The following is a 17722-nucleotide window of genomic DNA, read 5'->3' on the forward strand; positions in this document are numbered from 1 at the left end:
AGATTGTTCACACATCCTTCCTTTGATGTCCAGATATTACATTTAAGGAAAACTACAGAAATGTTCCAGATCAGATCAGCATTCACCAGGTTTTTAAGGGTGAGTTTCAGCAGAAAAACACCCATAATGCAACTGTGTAGGTTTTAAGTATTAAAAGAGTAAAAGTGGAGACTCCTTAAAGTGGCAATTTCAAAATCGATATTTAAAATGTGGCAACATGCAGCAGACAAGCTGTCAGACAGGGTGAGCGGTGATTTGGCAGAGCAGCCATAGATTTGGAAATTCCTTCTTTTCTGAGTGACATTGATGTAATGTGAGTGAAAAAGGGTGAAGTATGACTTGGAGGGAGAGAGACGGGGGAGGAGCAGGGAGAGTGGGCCTTGGAGTGTGTGTCACTGTATATTCAATGTATTCAGACATGATAGCTTCTCACTTCAAATACAACAGCCCTGCCTGTGTGTGTGTGTGTGTGTGTGTGTGTGTGTGTGTGTGTGTGTGTGTGTGTGTGTGTGTGTTTAAATCCTTCCACAAAGCTTTGAAGATGAGGGAAGTTGGTCATCTGCAGCTTTGGTTGATATGCAAACGCAGAGAGAATACACACAGACATACATACACACATTAAGGCCCCCCCCCATGCACATACACACACAAAAGAGCCTGTCAGCACAATGCCTTCAAATATAGCTGTCCAATCTTTTGACTCTCAATTTGCCCACCTTTTTGATAATACGTGCCTATTTGAAAAAGGGTGAAAGGCAAGGGTAGCATGCAATTTAGAGATACTACTGTGTAGCCATTTTCAGCCTGCCACCTCTCTCCCACCCCCCCTCCATTGCTTTCTCTCTCTCTCTTTCTCCATCTTTTGATTATGCGATTCGCCTTGGCAGACGAACAAATAGAAGAGAGAAAAAGGTAGTGTTTGACACTGCCATTTTCAATGACAAAATACAATCTAACCAGGGCCAGTAATTCGACGGGGAGGGATTAGCCTAGCGCGAGGTTGGGCCCCCAGATTAAGACGAAGCCACAGCGCGGGGATCTTGAATTTCATCATCTCCAGCGCTCGGGCACAATGGCGTATTCTTCCCCTTTCTCCTTCACCGTCTGATGAGGGGTCAGGAGAACTCACCTCTCCTCTTCCTCTGTTCCTCCTCAGAGCAGCACTCACTACTGCATTCATTCATCCCTCCTGACTTTATATTAGCTTAGATACCTGGAAGGTGGGGGTGGTGTGTGAGCAAGGGGGGTCTGAACTGCCCATATACTCATGCAAACACGTGCGAAGTCAGAAGAAAATATGATGAGAAATACCCAAATATTTAATATGTTTTTTTAACGTTACACCTTTGTTGACACATACATCAACTCAATCATACAAGCACATGCAGCCAAACAACACACCTTTCCTTCTGACACACATACACAGACAAACAGGTGACATCAAGGGGTGATCAAACAGATTTAAGGCCAACGTTAGAAAAAGGGCTTTCACAGAGCTTAGGGTAGACTGCCCTCTTGTGGTCAGTTTATATAGTTCTGCATTTACTGCTCATCAGTTCTGGTGATGGGGAGAAACCAGGAACCAGCAGCACAATCAAATTACTGGATAATCTAATAATATACTGGATAGACTTTTCAATCAAAGGGCACACTGGACTTTGTTAAGGCTTTCTGACTCATGCTTACTAGGGTTTCAATCATTTAGCATACAAAGAGAGAAAAAAGATAGAGATATGTGGATATATGTAGAGAGAGAGCACCATGTAACTTCACAGCCCCCCAAAAGTATAATAAAAATACTTTTACGATTTTATCAGTCTTTCTCTCTCTTGTTCTTGCTTTGATTTCATCACTGCCCTCCCAACAGTGTGTCAGGGTATAATGCTGCCTTCTCACTCTCCTCCCTCCCTTCCTCCCTTCCTCCCTTCCTCCCTCCCTCCCTCCCTCCTCTGTGCTCTCCATTCCTGCTGTCAGGGGACCGGTGCGGCTTTGATCTTTCTGTCATTAGTCAGGTATGCAGAGACAGGCAAACCCACAAACTTGTCTTTTTCTCTCCCGTTCTTGCTCTCCTTTTGCTTTCTCCCACGCTCTGTCCGCAGAACACCAGCTGACCTGCTTGTCTTCTCAGCTTTCTATCAAAGAGCGAAAGGTGGAGCGGTTTCTTTGAGCTTGACGTGCACAGAAAGTGACAGTGGCAAAGCACTCAGCCAGCTCTCTTAAGATCCTCTCCATCCTTGTTGATCACTAGCGATACCCCACCCTTCTCCACAGTCAAAAGTTTCCACATCAGAGCATTTGGTAGCTTGTGTCAGCTCTGACAGTATCATTAAAGATTTATTTGCTCATGTTGGTCACTCACACAAATTTCTCTTAAATATTACTTAAGTTTAAAGATTAATTTTCTTTCACGCAACAGGTAATGTTTCCTTAAAGGCAGTAAATCTCTAGCATTTTAAGACAGCTATAACTTTCTAAACACTTTGTAAAAAGCTTTAACGCCAGCAAAGGCAAAGTCAGAGCAGGTATAAACCTTTTGTAAATGGTGAATAATATTATTTACTTGTTATAACTGCAGCAGTTTAAGCGACCCAGACTTCATTAGTGAGTTTACAAACTGGGTCTCATCAAAACTTTGATGAACACAGAAAAAATATGAGCACCGGGCACTTCAACACTTGAAGAGCTTGACCTGAAAGGGAGGTCAGGCTGCTCCTGTGATTTGTGTCACAGGACAAGCATCTGTGACAGCATGGACCCACCCCATCCAAGTGAATCCCTACAAGATCAAAAGGCACTGCTCTGTGGCAAATCTTGACCTCTGATCTCTCAGAATCACAGAGCAAAAGAAATTATCGTGCTCAAATTTAGCACAATGACAGTGGGTAGAGTGATACTGAGATGTGCGGTTATGTTTTTTCTTCAACGTCAGAGTCCAAGCTGATTTTAATGGAGACAATATTTCTCTAAGAGGTTAGGAGATGCTACAGAACAGCCACAGAAAGAATTAGTCATAAGTTTCTGAATAACTATTCTACTAAGGCTGACACAAGAAAAAACAAAGTGCGAGTACAAAGCCTCATTTGTGCAACTTGCCAGCACATATATGGAACACAGCAAATCACTTCCGAACAGCCAGTTCCCAGTTTCCTGGCAGACCACTGGTGCATCAAAAATAGTCCCGCTTTCTCTCTCTTTTCCTCTATTTACCTGACTCCTCTCTTCCTTCAATCCAACCCTCCCACTTTCCCAAACTGCTCGACCAATTCCTCTCTCTTCTCCACTTCCCTGTATTTTGGTTATTCACCCGGAGTCCTAGTTTTCATCTAACATATCTGCACCGGGAAAAAATCCAAGAAAAAAGAAAGCGATTGTTATGAAAAGGAGGTTGTTGCTGTTGTGGTAAGGGCAAATGAACAAATATATAAATCAGTAAACAAATGGATATATAACTTACTAACCCTCACTGGCAGTAAAGGAACTCATTTGCAAGTTGCAACTCGGTGTTTCACAAGCACACCTGAAGTTTTTTGGCCCCAGGATGTGGCCTCTAAATGACACTCCACAAATGCTCGTAGACATAAAGGCTGTTTCCACCATAAACAAACACGCACCTATGAAAACAGTCATTGTGGTCTTGCATGTATGCAAACATGCAGGGCTGTATGATTTCTGCCATGCAGGAGACAGCAACAGAATCGCATTTTTTTTATTTTTTTTTCACATTCTAGGGACTTGCCTTTGGTCCCCATAAGGAAGGCGAGTCCCCACCATGTGACTGTGTAAACACATTTATGCCCCCACAATGTGAGTAATACATAGCCACACGCACACGCACAGAGTAAAAGAGTCCTCTGAGAGAGAGGCAGCACAATACAAAGAGAGCAAGAGCTCGTCAGCTCAACAAACTCCCAGCAGATGCAGGTTTGCTGAAGACTCTGTGGCTGTATGAAGGGAGTCAGATATTCTCTTCAATAAAAAAATAAAAAGCTACATAAAAAGCTGCATCAGACCCACTTACCCCGTGTGTTTGAGCTGTATATAGAGGCTGAGCTGCAGAAGACCCATTTGATAAAAATAAAGTGCAGTGTTGGGTCACATCAGACTAAATTATATTCATTATATTTTTGAGATTTTCTTACTGAATTGTTGGAATTTTATTCAGCCACATGATAAGACTCACTTTCTGATGACAAAATGTCCTTAAATGGTAAAACAGAAAGCAGAAGAACTGAAACGGAAACCACTGATCCTGGGAAAAAATGAAACGGAATGTGGAAGGAATCCAAATGGATTTCACGGGGCTCTGAATGTGATGCAACTCAGCACTTGTGATTTAATCTGAGGGTTACCATAAGTGCACAGAGAAGCATGTAATAGCTTAGTCTGACCACACGGTGGCAGAACCTTCATATGTAATATAAAGAGGATATACCTGGAAAACAGCTGAGATTAAGGAATATATGTCAACATGTCATCACCAGCTATGCTAAATGACAGACCAGGTGCCTCTGAGCAAGGCACCCAATAATACGGTACCTTTTCCACTAAGTTCACTAGTATACACCATAATTAAGACTGTGTGTCAATGCAATAACAAAGATAAAAAGATTGAGGGGACAAAAGGACAGAGACGTAATTCAGTACTCACATTTTCAATGACAAATGTCCACTCTTTGTCTTCAAACTCTTCTGCATGGGGGTCCTGAAAAGGCAATGGAAAAACGAATGCTTATGTACATAAGATACAGCATATTAGCATGGACTGCAAAGAGGATGGTGCAAACCATCTTCAGCAACACTCACTAACTCTGATAGCAGTCTTGAAACAATCTTATTAACTGCAGATTTTCATTTTGGTCATAGCTGTACCAGCAGACCTGCAGCACAAAACCTGTGACATAGAAAACTCACAGTTTATGAGTGACAGCTCATCTGCTCTGCCAACACTCCCTTTATTCTCACTCTACTCACCCACTGACCTGGTTTGTCTATCCTCCCTCTCTTCTCATACATGTGTTGAATGTTTTTAATTAATGAGGTAATGTTTAATCACATCTTTGCCTGGTCGAAACCACCGCTGTCTCTGTATATTCAGTCACCAGTGAATTAGGTACAATTAGTGAAAACTAGCACAATGATGTGTTCAACTGTACGGATATTAAGGAGGCTGCAGTTTATAGTAGTGTTGAATTGTTTTGCACTGGCCACTTGCCAAATGCCATCTTGGCCGCCAGTAGTGGTGGGTGAATTTGCTCAACCTATTAGCCAGGATGGCAGGTAAACAGAAAAACAGTGCAGTGTTACATCACAAGGGTAACAAGGTCTGCAGAGAAAACCTCCCAGGAGGAGATACGGGCCAAAGAGATGAAGGTCATAAAACATTTTTTAATGAGAAGTGGAGAAAAACCAACAACAGACAGTTCCAAGATTAGTTAGTTTATGAGGAGACAAGCCAGACAATGTTCTGTTCGGGATGCTGTCAACATGCTTCGGATGCCAGTAAGAGAGCTAACAGTTTCATAATGCGGACATAAAACCTAAAACTGGAAGACATAAAAACACCACAAATTGTCCAAATTTGCAATGTGCAGGTAAGAAAGATGGTGCAGGGATCAGAAAGGAAAAACACTAGAACATGAAACATTGTTGAATCATCACATAAAACCAAAGAAAAGTACAAAATTATCTCTTTCTTTCTGCCACTCTGCTCCAGTTTGTCTCTGTTGCTATATTATACTTGTATCTCTGTCTTATCTTACTTCCTGCCTGTTTTGCTGTGAAGTGATGAAAGGAGACAGTAATGAAGGCTGCGAGACAGCAGGCAGCCCTGTCTTACTCTGCTGGCATAAATGATCTTCACTGCCCTCTGGGAGCACAGACAGAAGCGCATACACACACCCACAAATCACCGCTGGACACACAAATCTAAGCTAATCAGGCCCCTGCAGTGAAAATTTTAACAACCACATGAACATATAAATCATTTGCTCAATATAGTCTCTTGAATTTGCTGCATTTCCTTGACTTATATTATCAAAACTGGAACTTTTTTTTTTCCTTTTACAGACAAAAACCAAGTATAACTGTTGCAGCTCCAGTACTACACGTGCACATGCACTCAAGCAACCACATGCACTGATGGCCTTTCTGTCTGACTACGCCTATGACACACTCCAGGAAATCAATATTCCTGCAGTCTGGAGCAACGGTCAAACACAACAGAGCATGACATGACCAGCCGTCTCGGTTTATTCTCAGTTTACGGTGTTGTCTGTCGTGTTTTAGTGCTGCTGGTAAATATCAGCTGCCGGGCTTTAACAACCTTTTTTCTAATATATTGTTAGCAGGGATCTTCATAGATAAAATATTTAGAATCTATGTCGTGCGAGCAAACATTAGCTCTCTTTGGGAAATGCAGATGTGTTATAAAAAAAAAATCACAAACCAAGTGCTTCATGTTTCACTTGGCTGGTACTAAGTGTCCACTCCGCTCTCTGCATGCCGTCTCTGTTAGGATTGATTCTGTCTGTGGTGCGAGCAGTCAGAAGGCAGCCCAGTTAAGTTACTTATTAATTTTGGTCTTTCCTTGCCATTAACAAAGTTCAGCTAGGGCTGCGCACTGGCATACATCTCCCTGAAGTGCAGGCTGCAACACTGCTGAGCTCAGCTGTTTTCACTGAAGAGCTTCAGGCCAGACAGAAGTATGACAGCATCTCCAAATCACTGTTGACAGACTACACTGCAGAAATATTTAAATTGTAAGTCATTGAGTGTTAGATATTTTACAGATTAGACTGTCGTTATGCAATATTTTTGATACTAAAGGGCTACCTAAATTGGGGAACTTGAGAGACAGATGGACAGAATCGTTGCAGCACAGGCTGCGATATCCTTACTTTCAGTCTACATAATGCAGCCAATAGCATCTCTTTGTCACATCCTTCTTGTCTGGTGCAGTACATGCCTCAGTTTGCAGTGCAGGGATACATTTGCAGTACAGCCCTGAGATAATCAGGCCCACAAAAGACTATACAGCTATTTTAACAGGTGGAGGAGGTCTCTTCTTATAAACAGAATGCTTGATTGTCCCTTTAAAAATGAAGCACAGGACTAAAAGTACAAAACAGCACAAAACAGCAAAGAGACAAGTTAAGCACCTGCATATTTTTCTCCAGGTGAATATTAGACTTACATTAGTCAGGTAGCCACGTGCTCTTGTCGCTCTTTGTTCATTTACAAAGATCCCCCACAGAATCCCATCAGATTTGTTCATAGTAACACCTTATCTTCAACAGCCTGATAAGCTGGTGGTTTATCTGGGCTGTGGCTGTCTGATAGCAGTCAAAAATGGCTGAATTTTCACTGTAGTCGCTGCAGTAAAAGACTGTTCTAGCACAGACAACAAGCTTTTAGACTGCAAAGAGGATGTTATTTGATTTGTGGGTTTTTTGTACAAATGTGGGTGAGTTGTGCCTTCAGTGGCTTTGCTTTGTGTCTCATTACAAAAACAGCTTTATTACTTCCTCTGGGACAGGAAGTGGAAGTGAGCCCAGAATAGAGACACAATGACAAGCACAGTAGTGTTAAACAAGTATAGACCTAGAAAACTGAGCCAGTACACATTAAAGTGTTTTTTTTCAGTGTGTACTTTTAATTTGGCGATATCAGTGTGCCCAAAGGTCTGGAGATAAAGTCTCAGATATTTGTCACCGTGACTCCGATCTTTCATTGTGTGTGAGTCCAGATGAAGCATCTATTTAAGACGCTGAGAGGTAACAAGACACTGAGCTCTGAGGTGGCCTGTCAGCACAGAGGCCAACATGTTTAAGTAAGCCAGGCACAGTGACAGATACTGTCTGTGCATGTGTGTCATTTAAAGACACAACTGTTATTACTATACCGGGCCTTCTGGTCATTAAATGAAGACAAAACTTCCAATAAAACTTATTGCTGCAAACAAATTTGCTGTTATTATTATTTCTCCAATCAGAAAAGGTGAGGTCAGAATGAGCCTTACTCTAATTATTTCTGTAGGTTACGGTTTCTGCTGTTCACTGGCAAAAAAGACCCTCATGTTGCGTTAACAACCCCAGCCCACCCTGAACATAGACAAGCTTGTCTCAGCTGAACAGCTGTAGCCTACCTTAAAAAGAGTGACAGTGATCTCTATGTTCTCCGGCACAGGCCACACCACCACTCCTCTGTAGGGATTTTTGATGCCAGGCTGCCAGCTGTGGGACTGCAGGACAGAAAGACACAACAAAAAATATAGAATTACAAGGGGGAAGCTTTCATTTTATCTTTTAAACTTTCTTTATTTTGTTTTCAGAGTGCCGCTTATCAAATACAAACCTTGGAGGATTTCCGCCGACTCCTGCGTGTCCAAACCACCACCAGTTTGTCTGGTTGCCTGTGATGAAGGAGAGAAAAGACAGATGAGCGAAGATGACAAAAGGTATTTATTCATCAGTCCACCATCTCTGCGCCTCCATCGACCTGCACATCAAAATGTTAAGACCGTCAGCTGATCAGAGCTTGTATCTTAATGACTGAAGTTTTAAAAGCCTGATAAGCCTCCTGCTTTGCACACACACCAACAACAACACACCTACACAACCACTCATGGCATGAATAAATCATGACAGAGCTTTACCCTGACTTTGTCTCTGTGGACTACAGCACACACAAACAGAGAAATACACACTCAGGCTTGTGTGACAGGAAAAACACTGAAGGAGGCCGAGGGTTGAGACAACCTAACCGAATCCAGGTCAGAGTCCCACTGCACTGACAAGTGACAGGAGAACAACTGCAGCCCAACAGTCAAAAATGAATTAAATCAAACAGCAGTGAAAGCGGAGAAGATTGTGAAGGCAAAGCCGTTAAGTCTAAAATACAACTGAAATGATCCATCCGACAGAAAACGAGTGACAGCCAACATACATTTGACTGTTTACAGGCTGCTGAAATAATAATGCAGTAATGAGAGAGAGGTAAAGTGTTGGGAGAAGTGACACAGAAAACTGATAAATGGAGCCACAGTGCTGAGACAGACGCTCATCAAGGCTCAAGTTTTGATGTTTATATGTCAAACAGAGTCAACACGTGATATGAACAAAACCACGGTCCATTGTTTTGCATAGTACTGGTCCACTGCTGCTCTATTAGCAAGTAATTTAAAATACCTGTTGATTTAGGAAATAAACTGTAAATATTAAGACAAACAGAGGGCCAAAGTTTTATATAGCAGTAGCCGACCCTCATACACATGCATACTGGGGCATCAATTGACACACTTTGGGCTAATTTGAGAGAGCACCTGTGTTGGATCAGTACCTGTCGGATACCCTGAGGTGAGATAACAAAAACGTTGGATCAGTGCATCCCAATATTTTAGTCCAAACCTGAACCAAACAGTCAGGACCTGACCCTGGCTTACCTAAACCTTCATAAAAATACATTTGCATCCCAAATCCAAGTATACTGTACAGGTCAAACCATGCTTTGGCTTTTGGTCAAAGACAAGCAGCAGCAGATGCCAATCAACAAGACTGTCGGCCAAAAGGAGAGTCCGGGTTTAAGTCCCTGTATTGGCAAGTATCCACCCCACGCTCTTAAGCTCTCCAGCTCCAGCTACCAAGCTGACACTCTGTAACTGAGCCTGACCTCTGACCTCACCATGGAGAAAAGAAAGGAAGCAAATTGCCCAGCAGGGATCAATTAAAATCATTTTATTCTATTCTGTCAGGCTCCGTAAGAGATAAATTGTCCAGGCCAATAGCAGCAAAAAAAAAATCAACTATTTCTCAACAGTAAAATAAATGAGTATCTTGATCACAATTGTGCTGTATAGAAGTGCTATATATATTCATATATATATTCATATATATTGAGATACATATCTCCTTTTGTAATTTCTTTTCTCCCCCTTATAGTGATACTGTTATGCCTTTTGTTTTTTGATGTGTCAAAATTTGAATAAACAATTGATACTGATATGAAAAACAAAATGAATATTGGCTGATAGATTGTTATTAAAGCCTCAAACATCAATATTGGCGTCTGTCTCAAAAATCCGATCCTGGCCAGGCTGTCGTTTGCTGTTTTTTGCCAAGTTAACTACTTTACACTTCAATTAGAGGCGAGAATGCATCATATTGGCTGGCAATGAATCATGACAGCTCAAAAAAATATAGCTAACATGTGGTGATGCTAAACCTCTATATCTGTGGCAATATCCCTGTATTAGTGGGTTTGAGATATAGCTGTCTGTGGCTTGTGTGCACATACTCGAAGCATAGCAAGCATAACACTGGGTTTATGTGTGCATGGGTCCTTGTGTCAAAGACTGTTGAACAACAACGGCAAGTAGTAGTCATTCTGGGAAAAGAATGACTGACTGTGAGAGAGAGGGAGGGAGGGAGACAAGAGAGGAAAAGAGAGAAGAAAGAAGAAAACAGAGGGACAGAGAGAAGGAAAGAGGAGGGGAAAGAGGAGAGAGGGAGAATGACAGGCAACAATTTGAGCCTTGAGGAGAGGCCTTACATAGAGAAGCTATTGTCCAACAATACAGGCCATATCAGAGAGCACGCACACACGCACAGACACGCACAGACAAATAACACCAGCCCCTTATGTTTTTCCCCTTTGTACAGCACTCCATGTGCTATGAGAAAAATTTAAACCATTCGCCTGCAGGCTAACTGACTTCTTCTCTTTCTGGTGTCTTTCTCTCACATGTTCGGCTCCAGCCTCAGGGCTGCATGTTCCTTCGGTGTTTAACAGGAATCAATGAGCCGTCAGAGAGGAATGCCACAACCTGTTCATCATGACGTGTGTTTCGCACCCCTCACTCACACAAAAAGCTATTTCAACACCAAGGCCTTTGGTTTACTCGGACTTACACACACTAGAGGTTTAAAAGCGTATTTTTCAGTATTTGTTTCCATAACTGAATGTGAGCGCCAACCGAGATTACTTATGTATTATGCTGTCTGTACAAAAAACATATTTAACTCTCAGCATCTGGGCAGGAGAGGAAAAAATCAAATAAGCATGCACATGTGTGTCATAAAGTCTGGAGTTCAGATATGATGAAAGAAGAAATACAGCAGAGATAAAAATGTCAAAAATGATTAACACAAGGTTTAAAAGATGAAAAAGAAATGGAAGTGAATCTGTGATAGCCTGTGCATGTGTGTGTATGCATGTGTGGGCTGGAGAGACAAGGGCAGATAAGAGTGAAAGTGGGTCAGCGAGCTCTGCAGGAGCTGAGACGAGAGCCCTCCAAGAAGAGGGACACAATACATAGATGAACCCTCCCCTATTTACATTAAAGACATCTAGCCGCAGCTCCCCTCCACACACACCTGCAATTAGTGAGCATGTGGGTACGTTTCCCTCAGAGACACTTGAGCATCGCAGCAGGTAAGAAAAAACATCAGGCGTTGAAGGAATCCATCATCCTGCAGTTTCTGCAGAGGACATGTTTCATGTTGATATATCTTCACACGCCACCTGTCAGCTACATTATCAGTTACAGACTTCTCCTTAGAGATCTTTTAAATTGCCCTTTTCAAAGCCATTTCATAGAGTAATCCTGACTTCTGATTTACAACCCAAATCATACAGTCAGCTCCATGCTGCTTGAACATCTTTTTGGGAATGTGTATTACACTTCACTTCATCTGCTGGAGCTGTGCAGTGGAGGCAGCATGACGGCAGCGGCAGCAGTTCTCCATCAGTGACCACACTGTATCTGCTTAGCCACAGTGCCGCTAAGCACTCTGAAGCATTAGTACAGCCCTCACAGCTCAATACAAAAGCATGTGCTTACGGTAAAGTATTAAAAAAACGTATACATAATATGCTTGGGCTGCAGTTATACACATTAAGATCAAGTGAAGCCGAGCAGTGCAGAGGTGCACTGCTTAAAAACAAAGTGAATCTATTCCATCAGATGGATGTCAGAGGAAGACAGAAGGGTATAACAGCCATAAGACATAAAAATAGAGCTTGCTCATCAAAAACATTTGCTTGGCAGCTTAAAAGCACTTGTGGCAAAACACTTGAGGCTCTGTGCGCATGCCCATCTGCCTGCATGGCTGGAAGTGGAGGGTGTGTCAGGATGTTGTGGCTGGCCTATCTTTCCTGTAGGCAGGAGGAAGGAACCACTTCACGTTTGATATGACGGCCCCCCGACCAGCCGTGTAGACACACGCACGCACACACACAAACACACACACACAGAGTTACAAAAGCAAACACGTATCAGGGTAGGGCTTAGTTTAGTTTGGTGCAGAGATAAAACACAGCTATGAACTGATAAGTGTTAACATTATTTTATTTTAAGAGATAATACCGACAGGCAACTTCCAAGATTCAAGAGGGAAAGCTGTCCACTTAATATTGATTTCCATTTTTAGCATTGAATCAGCTGAAGGAAAATAACATGATTGTCATGTTGTTAGCAATTTAGCATTTTATCACCTCATGCCTGTGTTCAAAACAGGCAGTTTTTTTACTGCTAAAATAATAGCAATGTATGTGAATGGTAAGATAAATCTGAGTTTATGCACTTTGATAAGAGATTAGAGAATATACACCCAAAACTCTTCATCAGAAAGGGCAAAAAGCTGTCATCGGCACATTAAAAAGAAGTTAACTAAAATGAAAAAGCAGTCATTAAATGTTACCTCTTTTAGGCCTGAACATGGAGGTGTGCAGATGTCCACATGGAGCCTTCGTAAACATCCTCTGATGACAAAATTTACATCATGCAGACCCTAGCGGACCATTGGCACAGTGTTATTTCATTTTAGTTCTTGAGAACAACTCTGAGGTGTGTAATTCACTGACTGACTCAACATTACTGTCTTACTTGAGCGGCCATCGTGTTTGTCTGAGAGAGATATGGAGTTGTAAAGGTTGATAACCATGATGTGAAGAAATTAAGAGGGCAGTTAGGGTAAGAAGGCAGGGAAGAGGAACGATAACTCTGTGTGTGTGTGTGTGTGTGTGTGTGTGTGTGTGTGTGTGTGTGTGTGTGTGTGCGTGTGTGCATGCGTGCGTGCCTGTTTTTGAGAGACAGGCTACTAAAAGCAGATACTGTATAATCCCAACTAAATGCTGACATTACTCAGAGGAGGAAGAGCTTTGATGTCAGCCGACAGACTTCCTGTCTGCCTGTCAATCACAGGCATTAGGAGAGAGGAAAATGTAGATTTGTTTGTGCTGTGATACAGCAGTGGTGAAAGATGAAACTATCACAGACTACAGTACTGCCATGCATACTAAAACCGACACGCTGCTGCAATACACACAAGCACACGGATATGTAATCTCTCAGACTATCATCACAGACTAGGGGTGGACTAAGTGAATTAAATTAAATAATGGTTTAAAATAACTATACCATAAGTCCCATGATAATGCTGTTTCTATGCAACAGGGATGTAACTATCTATACACATTTGTGTACAAAAAAAGCCTTAACTGACATAACATAATAGTGACTAAACTTGCATTCACTGCAAACTGCATTCTGTCCGACATACAGAAAATACTGAGGCAAATGCTTGGGTTTAACAGCAGGACATAATCCCTGCAGATACTGCAGACTCAGCTGTCCCACTGGGGGATCTCTCTTTGCTTGCACAGCCCGAGGTTCCCCAAGTAAGTTTTCTAAGCAATGTTTTCATTTTCTTGTATGGACAGAAGGTTTAAAATTGATGGGGTCAGGTGAACTCCATTATGTTATGTACATAAAAATCCTTTTTAAACTTGTGATATAGGGTTGTTTGAAGGACTATTTGTAGTAAATACACTTAGAATATCTTAGTATGCAGTAATATTGACCAGAACTGAATGGAAGGAAACTGGTGTCACCTACAGAAATGAATACTGCACCAGCAGATTTCACACTTTGACGAAGGATTTCTGGGATCTGCAGTGGCAGAAGACCACAGCCATGGCCGCTTGCAGTAAAAATGAAAGAAATAACACAGTGACAGCTAAAATGCTTTCAAGCTTAGCTAAAAATGTATTTTTCTTTTTTATACCTGACCTACTTGGCAATTTCTGATTCAGCAAAGACAGCATCAATAAGATGGCTGAGAGTGGGAAGAGAGAAATGACAAAGGGAAAAGAGGAAGAGGAGGAGGGAGGACTGCTCTCACTTTGCTGCGCTATCAGTCAGACTGTGGGCTTTGCTATCAAGACAGATGTAGCAGCGCAAACACAATCTGTGTGACTGTCACTTCCCAGACTGCATGATAAACTGAACACACGCCACGCAAACCCACACATACTGGCAATGACTTGAAAAGGCAAATTCTGAATTTCAATCTACATTAACTCTGTGTAATGCAGTGTTCACAAGGTGTGACAAGCATTGAACAACTCACTGCATGCCAAGTAGGTCTCGTTTGATCATCTTTCCACCAAGTGAAACTCTGGCCTTGTTTCAATTTATTTGCTCAGTAAGTTTGCGTCTGTCTTAATATTTGTCAGCTTCTGATTTTATTTCTTTTAGCTGTTTAAAATAAGATTTTTACAATGAGCCTCTGAAGTTGCTATGCATCTCAAAATTGCATCTTTTGTTTTGTATCGGTTTCATCAGTTAATACTTAATATTCTGTGTCATACTAATGCTCTTGTTAAAAGCTTCAAAACTCTGGTGGAAGCTGTGTCTTTCGTTATTTATGCACGGAGCATAAAGAAGAAGTGGAAGTTGTGGAAGTTTCTGTGGGTAAGAAGTTTCTGTGGGTAAGAAGTTTCTGTGGGTATTTCGAAACCTTTTTGTCTGCCAGTAAAAACTTGTCCCCTTTGGAATCCAATCTAACAAAAACTGCCAATCTGACCTTTAAGACACCAGGATCTGAATATATTTGCAGAATTTAGTAAGTGACAATAAAAGCATGTGTGGTGTGGGTCTACACTGACAGTCATGTAGTCAGTGTGTATGTGGCTGTCAAGAGCTGGGTCAATGACACAGAGTTAACGATGAAAGCAGTAAAGCCAGACTCAAGTGTCTAGAGTGAAAGCTAAAGCACCTCACTAATCAGCTTGCTTGATTGTGCTTGTTTACATGTTTGTGTACAGTGTGTCCCTGGCTCTTGTACTGTAACTGCAGCCGAATGTCTGGCAGGGCCACTTTCTCTAACTGTGAAATGATCTTAAATCAAAATTCCAGGATTACACAAAATAATTGTTAAATAAATGCAAGTCTGAGGCCATGAGTAGGTGACATCCAACATTATTTTGTTATACTGATAGCAAACATCTTTTACCTTAGCTTTAAATTCTTCGATGAACGACACTATATTTTCTTGGATCCAAATATTTCTAAGGTCACTGGCATCTTCTATATGTTTTATGGCTAGATTTGAAGATGATTAATGCACCTCACTGATCCCACTGCCCAGCCGGTTTCAGCTGCATCATATAACTCTTTTGATGAAGACTATTGTTAACATCAATACAGCATCTGATGTGACAAATGATCTTCAACTAAAAAAGCTACAGAGCGAGGTGTGAATTGGGACTGCAAAAACATTTTTCCAGACATTTACAGGCTTCATTATTCCCAGTGAGGGCCGAAAGACATCAAGCGTGAAGACTCTTTTTGAAGCAGCTGTATTTTAAATTCAGTGAGCAGCCGAGTCTGTTTCAAGTCAGCTGAATGTTATTTTTGTGAAATTTACAAAGTTTGCTTGAAAGGACGGTTGCATGGAGACACACCAGAACTTAACTGCAGAGATAGACCAGCTGGAGGACAAGTGTGGCCAATTATGGATCTGCCATGGCGAAGGACAGAGACGCAGTACGAGCAAGTTACAAACAATAAGGCAGGTAGATTGGACGGATGAAAGTGAAGATGAGGCGCTCCACCTGCCATGACGAACGGAGGTCAAGTAAGACTTTTTAAACCTTACCCCGTGAGAAAGCATATAGAGAGCAGAGAAGAGGGAACTGTCAAAAACAAGGACTTTAAGTGGTGATGACTGAGAGTCAGGAGAAGAAAATTAGATGTTTCTTTGCTGACAGGATTGGCCTGTGGATGAAGGGTAAAACTATATTCACAGAAAGACTTTGGGAGCTGCTGGAAAACCAAACAGTGAAAAGGTCTGAGCTGAGATTGTGACGTTGACTAGGAATGATGTCCAATAAAACTAATCGGCTTCATCTGCAAAAGTGCATGTGTTCAATGCTACAAGACAAGTGTACACATCTTTTCTTCTTGTTGCTTTACTTTACTGGCTCATCTCCAATGTGATTTCATTCCTCTCTTATCACTACATTTCTGCAGTGGCGGAGGAGTCCACATTAACTGGACATCTGAAAAAGCTGCCGTGAAGGAAAGCTCAACGCAATGCCTTTTTCTAGGCAAACTAAATGAGTCTTTCCGCTGATCAACTCTCACGATAATGAGACAAGGCTGATAAAGTGACACCTTTAAGCAAACTCCGGCTTCTACATAGGCAGGCAAAAACAACACACAGAGAGCAAGGCAGTGATGAAGGAGCCTATGTGTGCGCTCATGTAAAAATACAACTAAGAGGAACAGATGGAAAGAAGGACTCAGAAAGTAATATGATAGAGGACAAAGGGCTCCAGACTGTGACCATTTAGTCGCATTCTGTGACCATTTTTGGAGACAGTGTGACTCAATTTTATAACTAGGAGCAAAAGTGCAACTTGCAAGTAGGCCCCTTGTTTTGTTTTTTAAAATCATCGTCATATATCATGTGAAACACCAGGAGCAGTCGTGTTTCCACTGGTAATATTCTGCGAAAAAGTGAGTCTGGAGCTCTGAGCACTGAGTAAAATGGATGCAAACAGGAGTTGACATACACCTCACTTTCACAAAACAAGACAGCACAATAAAACCTTTGAGTACAGATAGGGCACAGCAGGAATAATTCAGATTGTGTTCGGGAGCGTCTCCAAAATAAAGAAGGGAATGACAGAGAGCTGCCTTTCAGTAGGGTAAATGAGATAATACAAAAAAATTCCTCCTTGCTAAACCAGCTTTCTAATAGCTTCAGGGAGGAACTGACACAGTAAGGAGCACAACCATCATGTGCTACAAGAGCACCAACAGCAGAGAAACGAGGAGCCCTGCTGAGGACAACAACGTCCATTTCTTAAGGCAAACAAACATCAGCAGTCAGGAGACAGCAACTTCAGCAGTGACATTACATATTTTAACTTATTTTGCCTAACAAAAACACTGAATGGAAAAACATATTCCTAACAGACTGCTTTCTTCATCATGTGCCAATCCATTTTCCGGTTTCTGTTTCCTTCATTTTATCATTGAACAAAGGTTGTTTCTTATGGCCACGGGTGGGTTTCATAACCATTACTGGTGTCACATTCTGCCACAAACATACATTTTGCAATACCGTCATTACCATGATAAAAGTTAAAGCATGTTAAAAATAAAACACTTTACTGTGGCTGCAATAATAATGGTCCCATAGAACTGGAGCTATATCCCGTAACTGCTATTTTCCTCACAATATTGCTGACTCTGGAAACACAAAGATGTGGAAGGTAACATTAAAAACAATGCATGCTAATTTCTCTGGTGTTGGGTGCAAGAACCAAAACAAGAATCATTCACACACTCCCAAAGAAATGAAAACCCAGTGAATCAACTTGATGGAAATGTCCCCACAATAACTACGCTATACGCTGTATGTGTGTGCTAATCATT

The 17722-nt window shown here is 41.6% G+C and overlaps 1 protein-coding gene across 6 annotated transcripts in view; it reads right to left on the reverse strand.

Annotated features, from left to right (window-relative positions):
- The window catches only part of ehbp1 (EH domain binding protein 1), a 133237-nt gene that overhangs the window by 105785 nt on the left and 9730 nt on the right, over nt 1-17722 (reverse strand). For all 6 annotated transcript variants that reach the window (XM_070977124.1, XM_070977126.1, XM_070977129.1 and 3 more), the window contains exons 3-5: nt 8353-8410; nt 8144-8239; nt 4649-4702 (exon numbers count right to left, since the gene is read on the reverse strand). In XM_070977124.1, coding sequence (XP_070833225.1) covers nt 4649-4702; nt 8144-8239; nt 8353-8410 — 208 coding nt within the window. The remainder of the gene's footprint in view (nt 1-4648; nt 4703-8143; nt 8240-8352; nt 8411-17722) is intronic.

This window comes from Chaetodon trifascialis, chromosome 13 (assembly GCF_039877785.1).
Source record: "Chaetodon trifascialis isolate fChaTrf1 chromosome 13, fChaTrf1.hap1, whole genome shotgun sequence".
NCBI lineage: Eukaryota > Metazoa > Chordata > Actinopteri > Chaetodontiformes > Chaetodontidae > Chaetodon > Chaetodon trifascialis.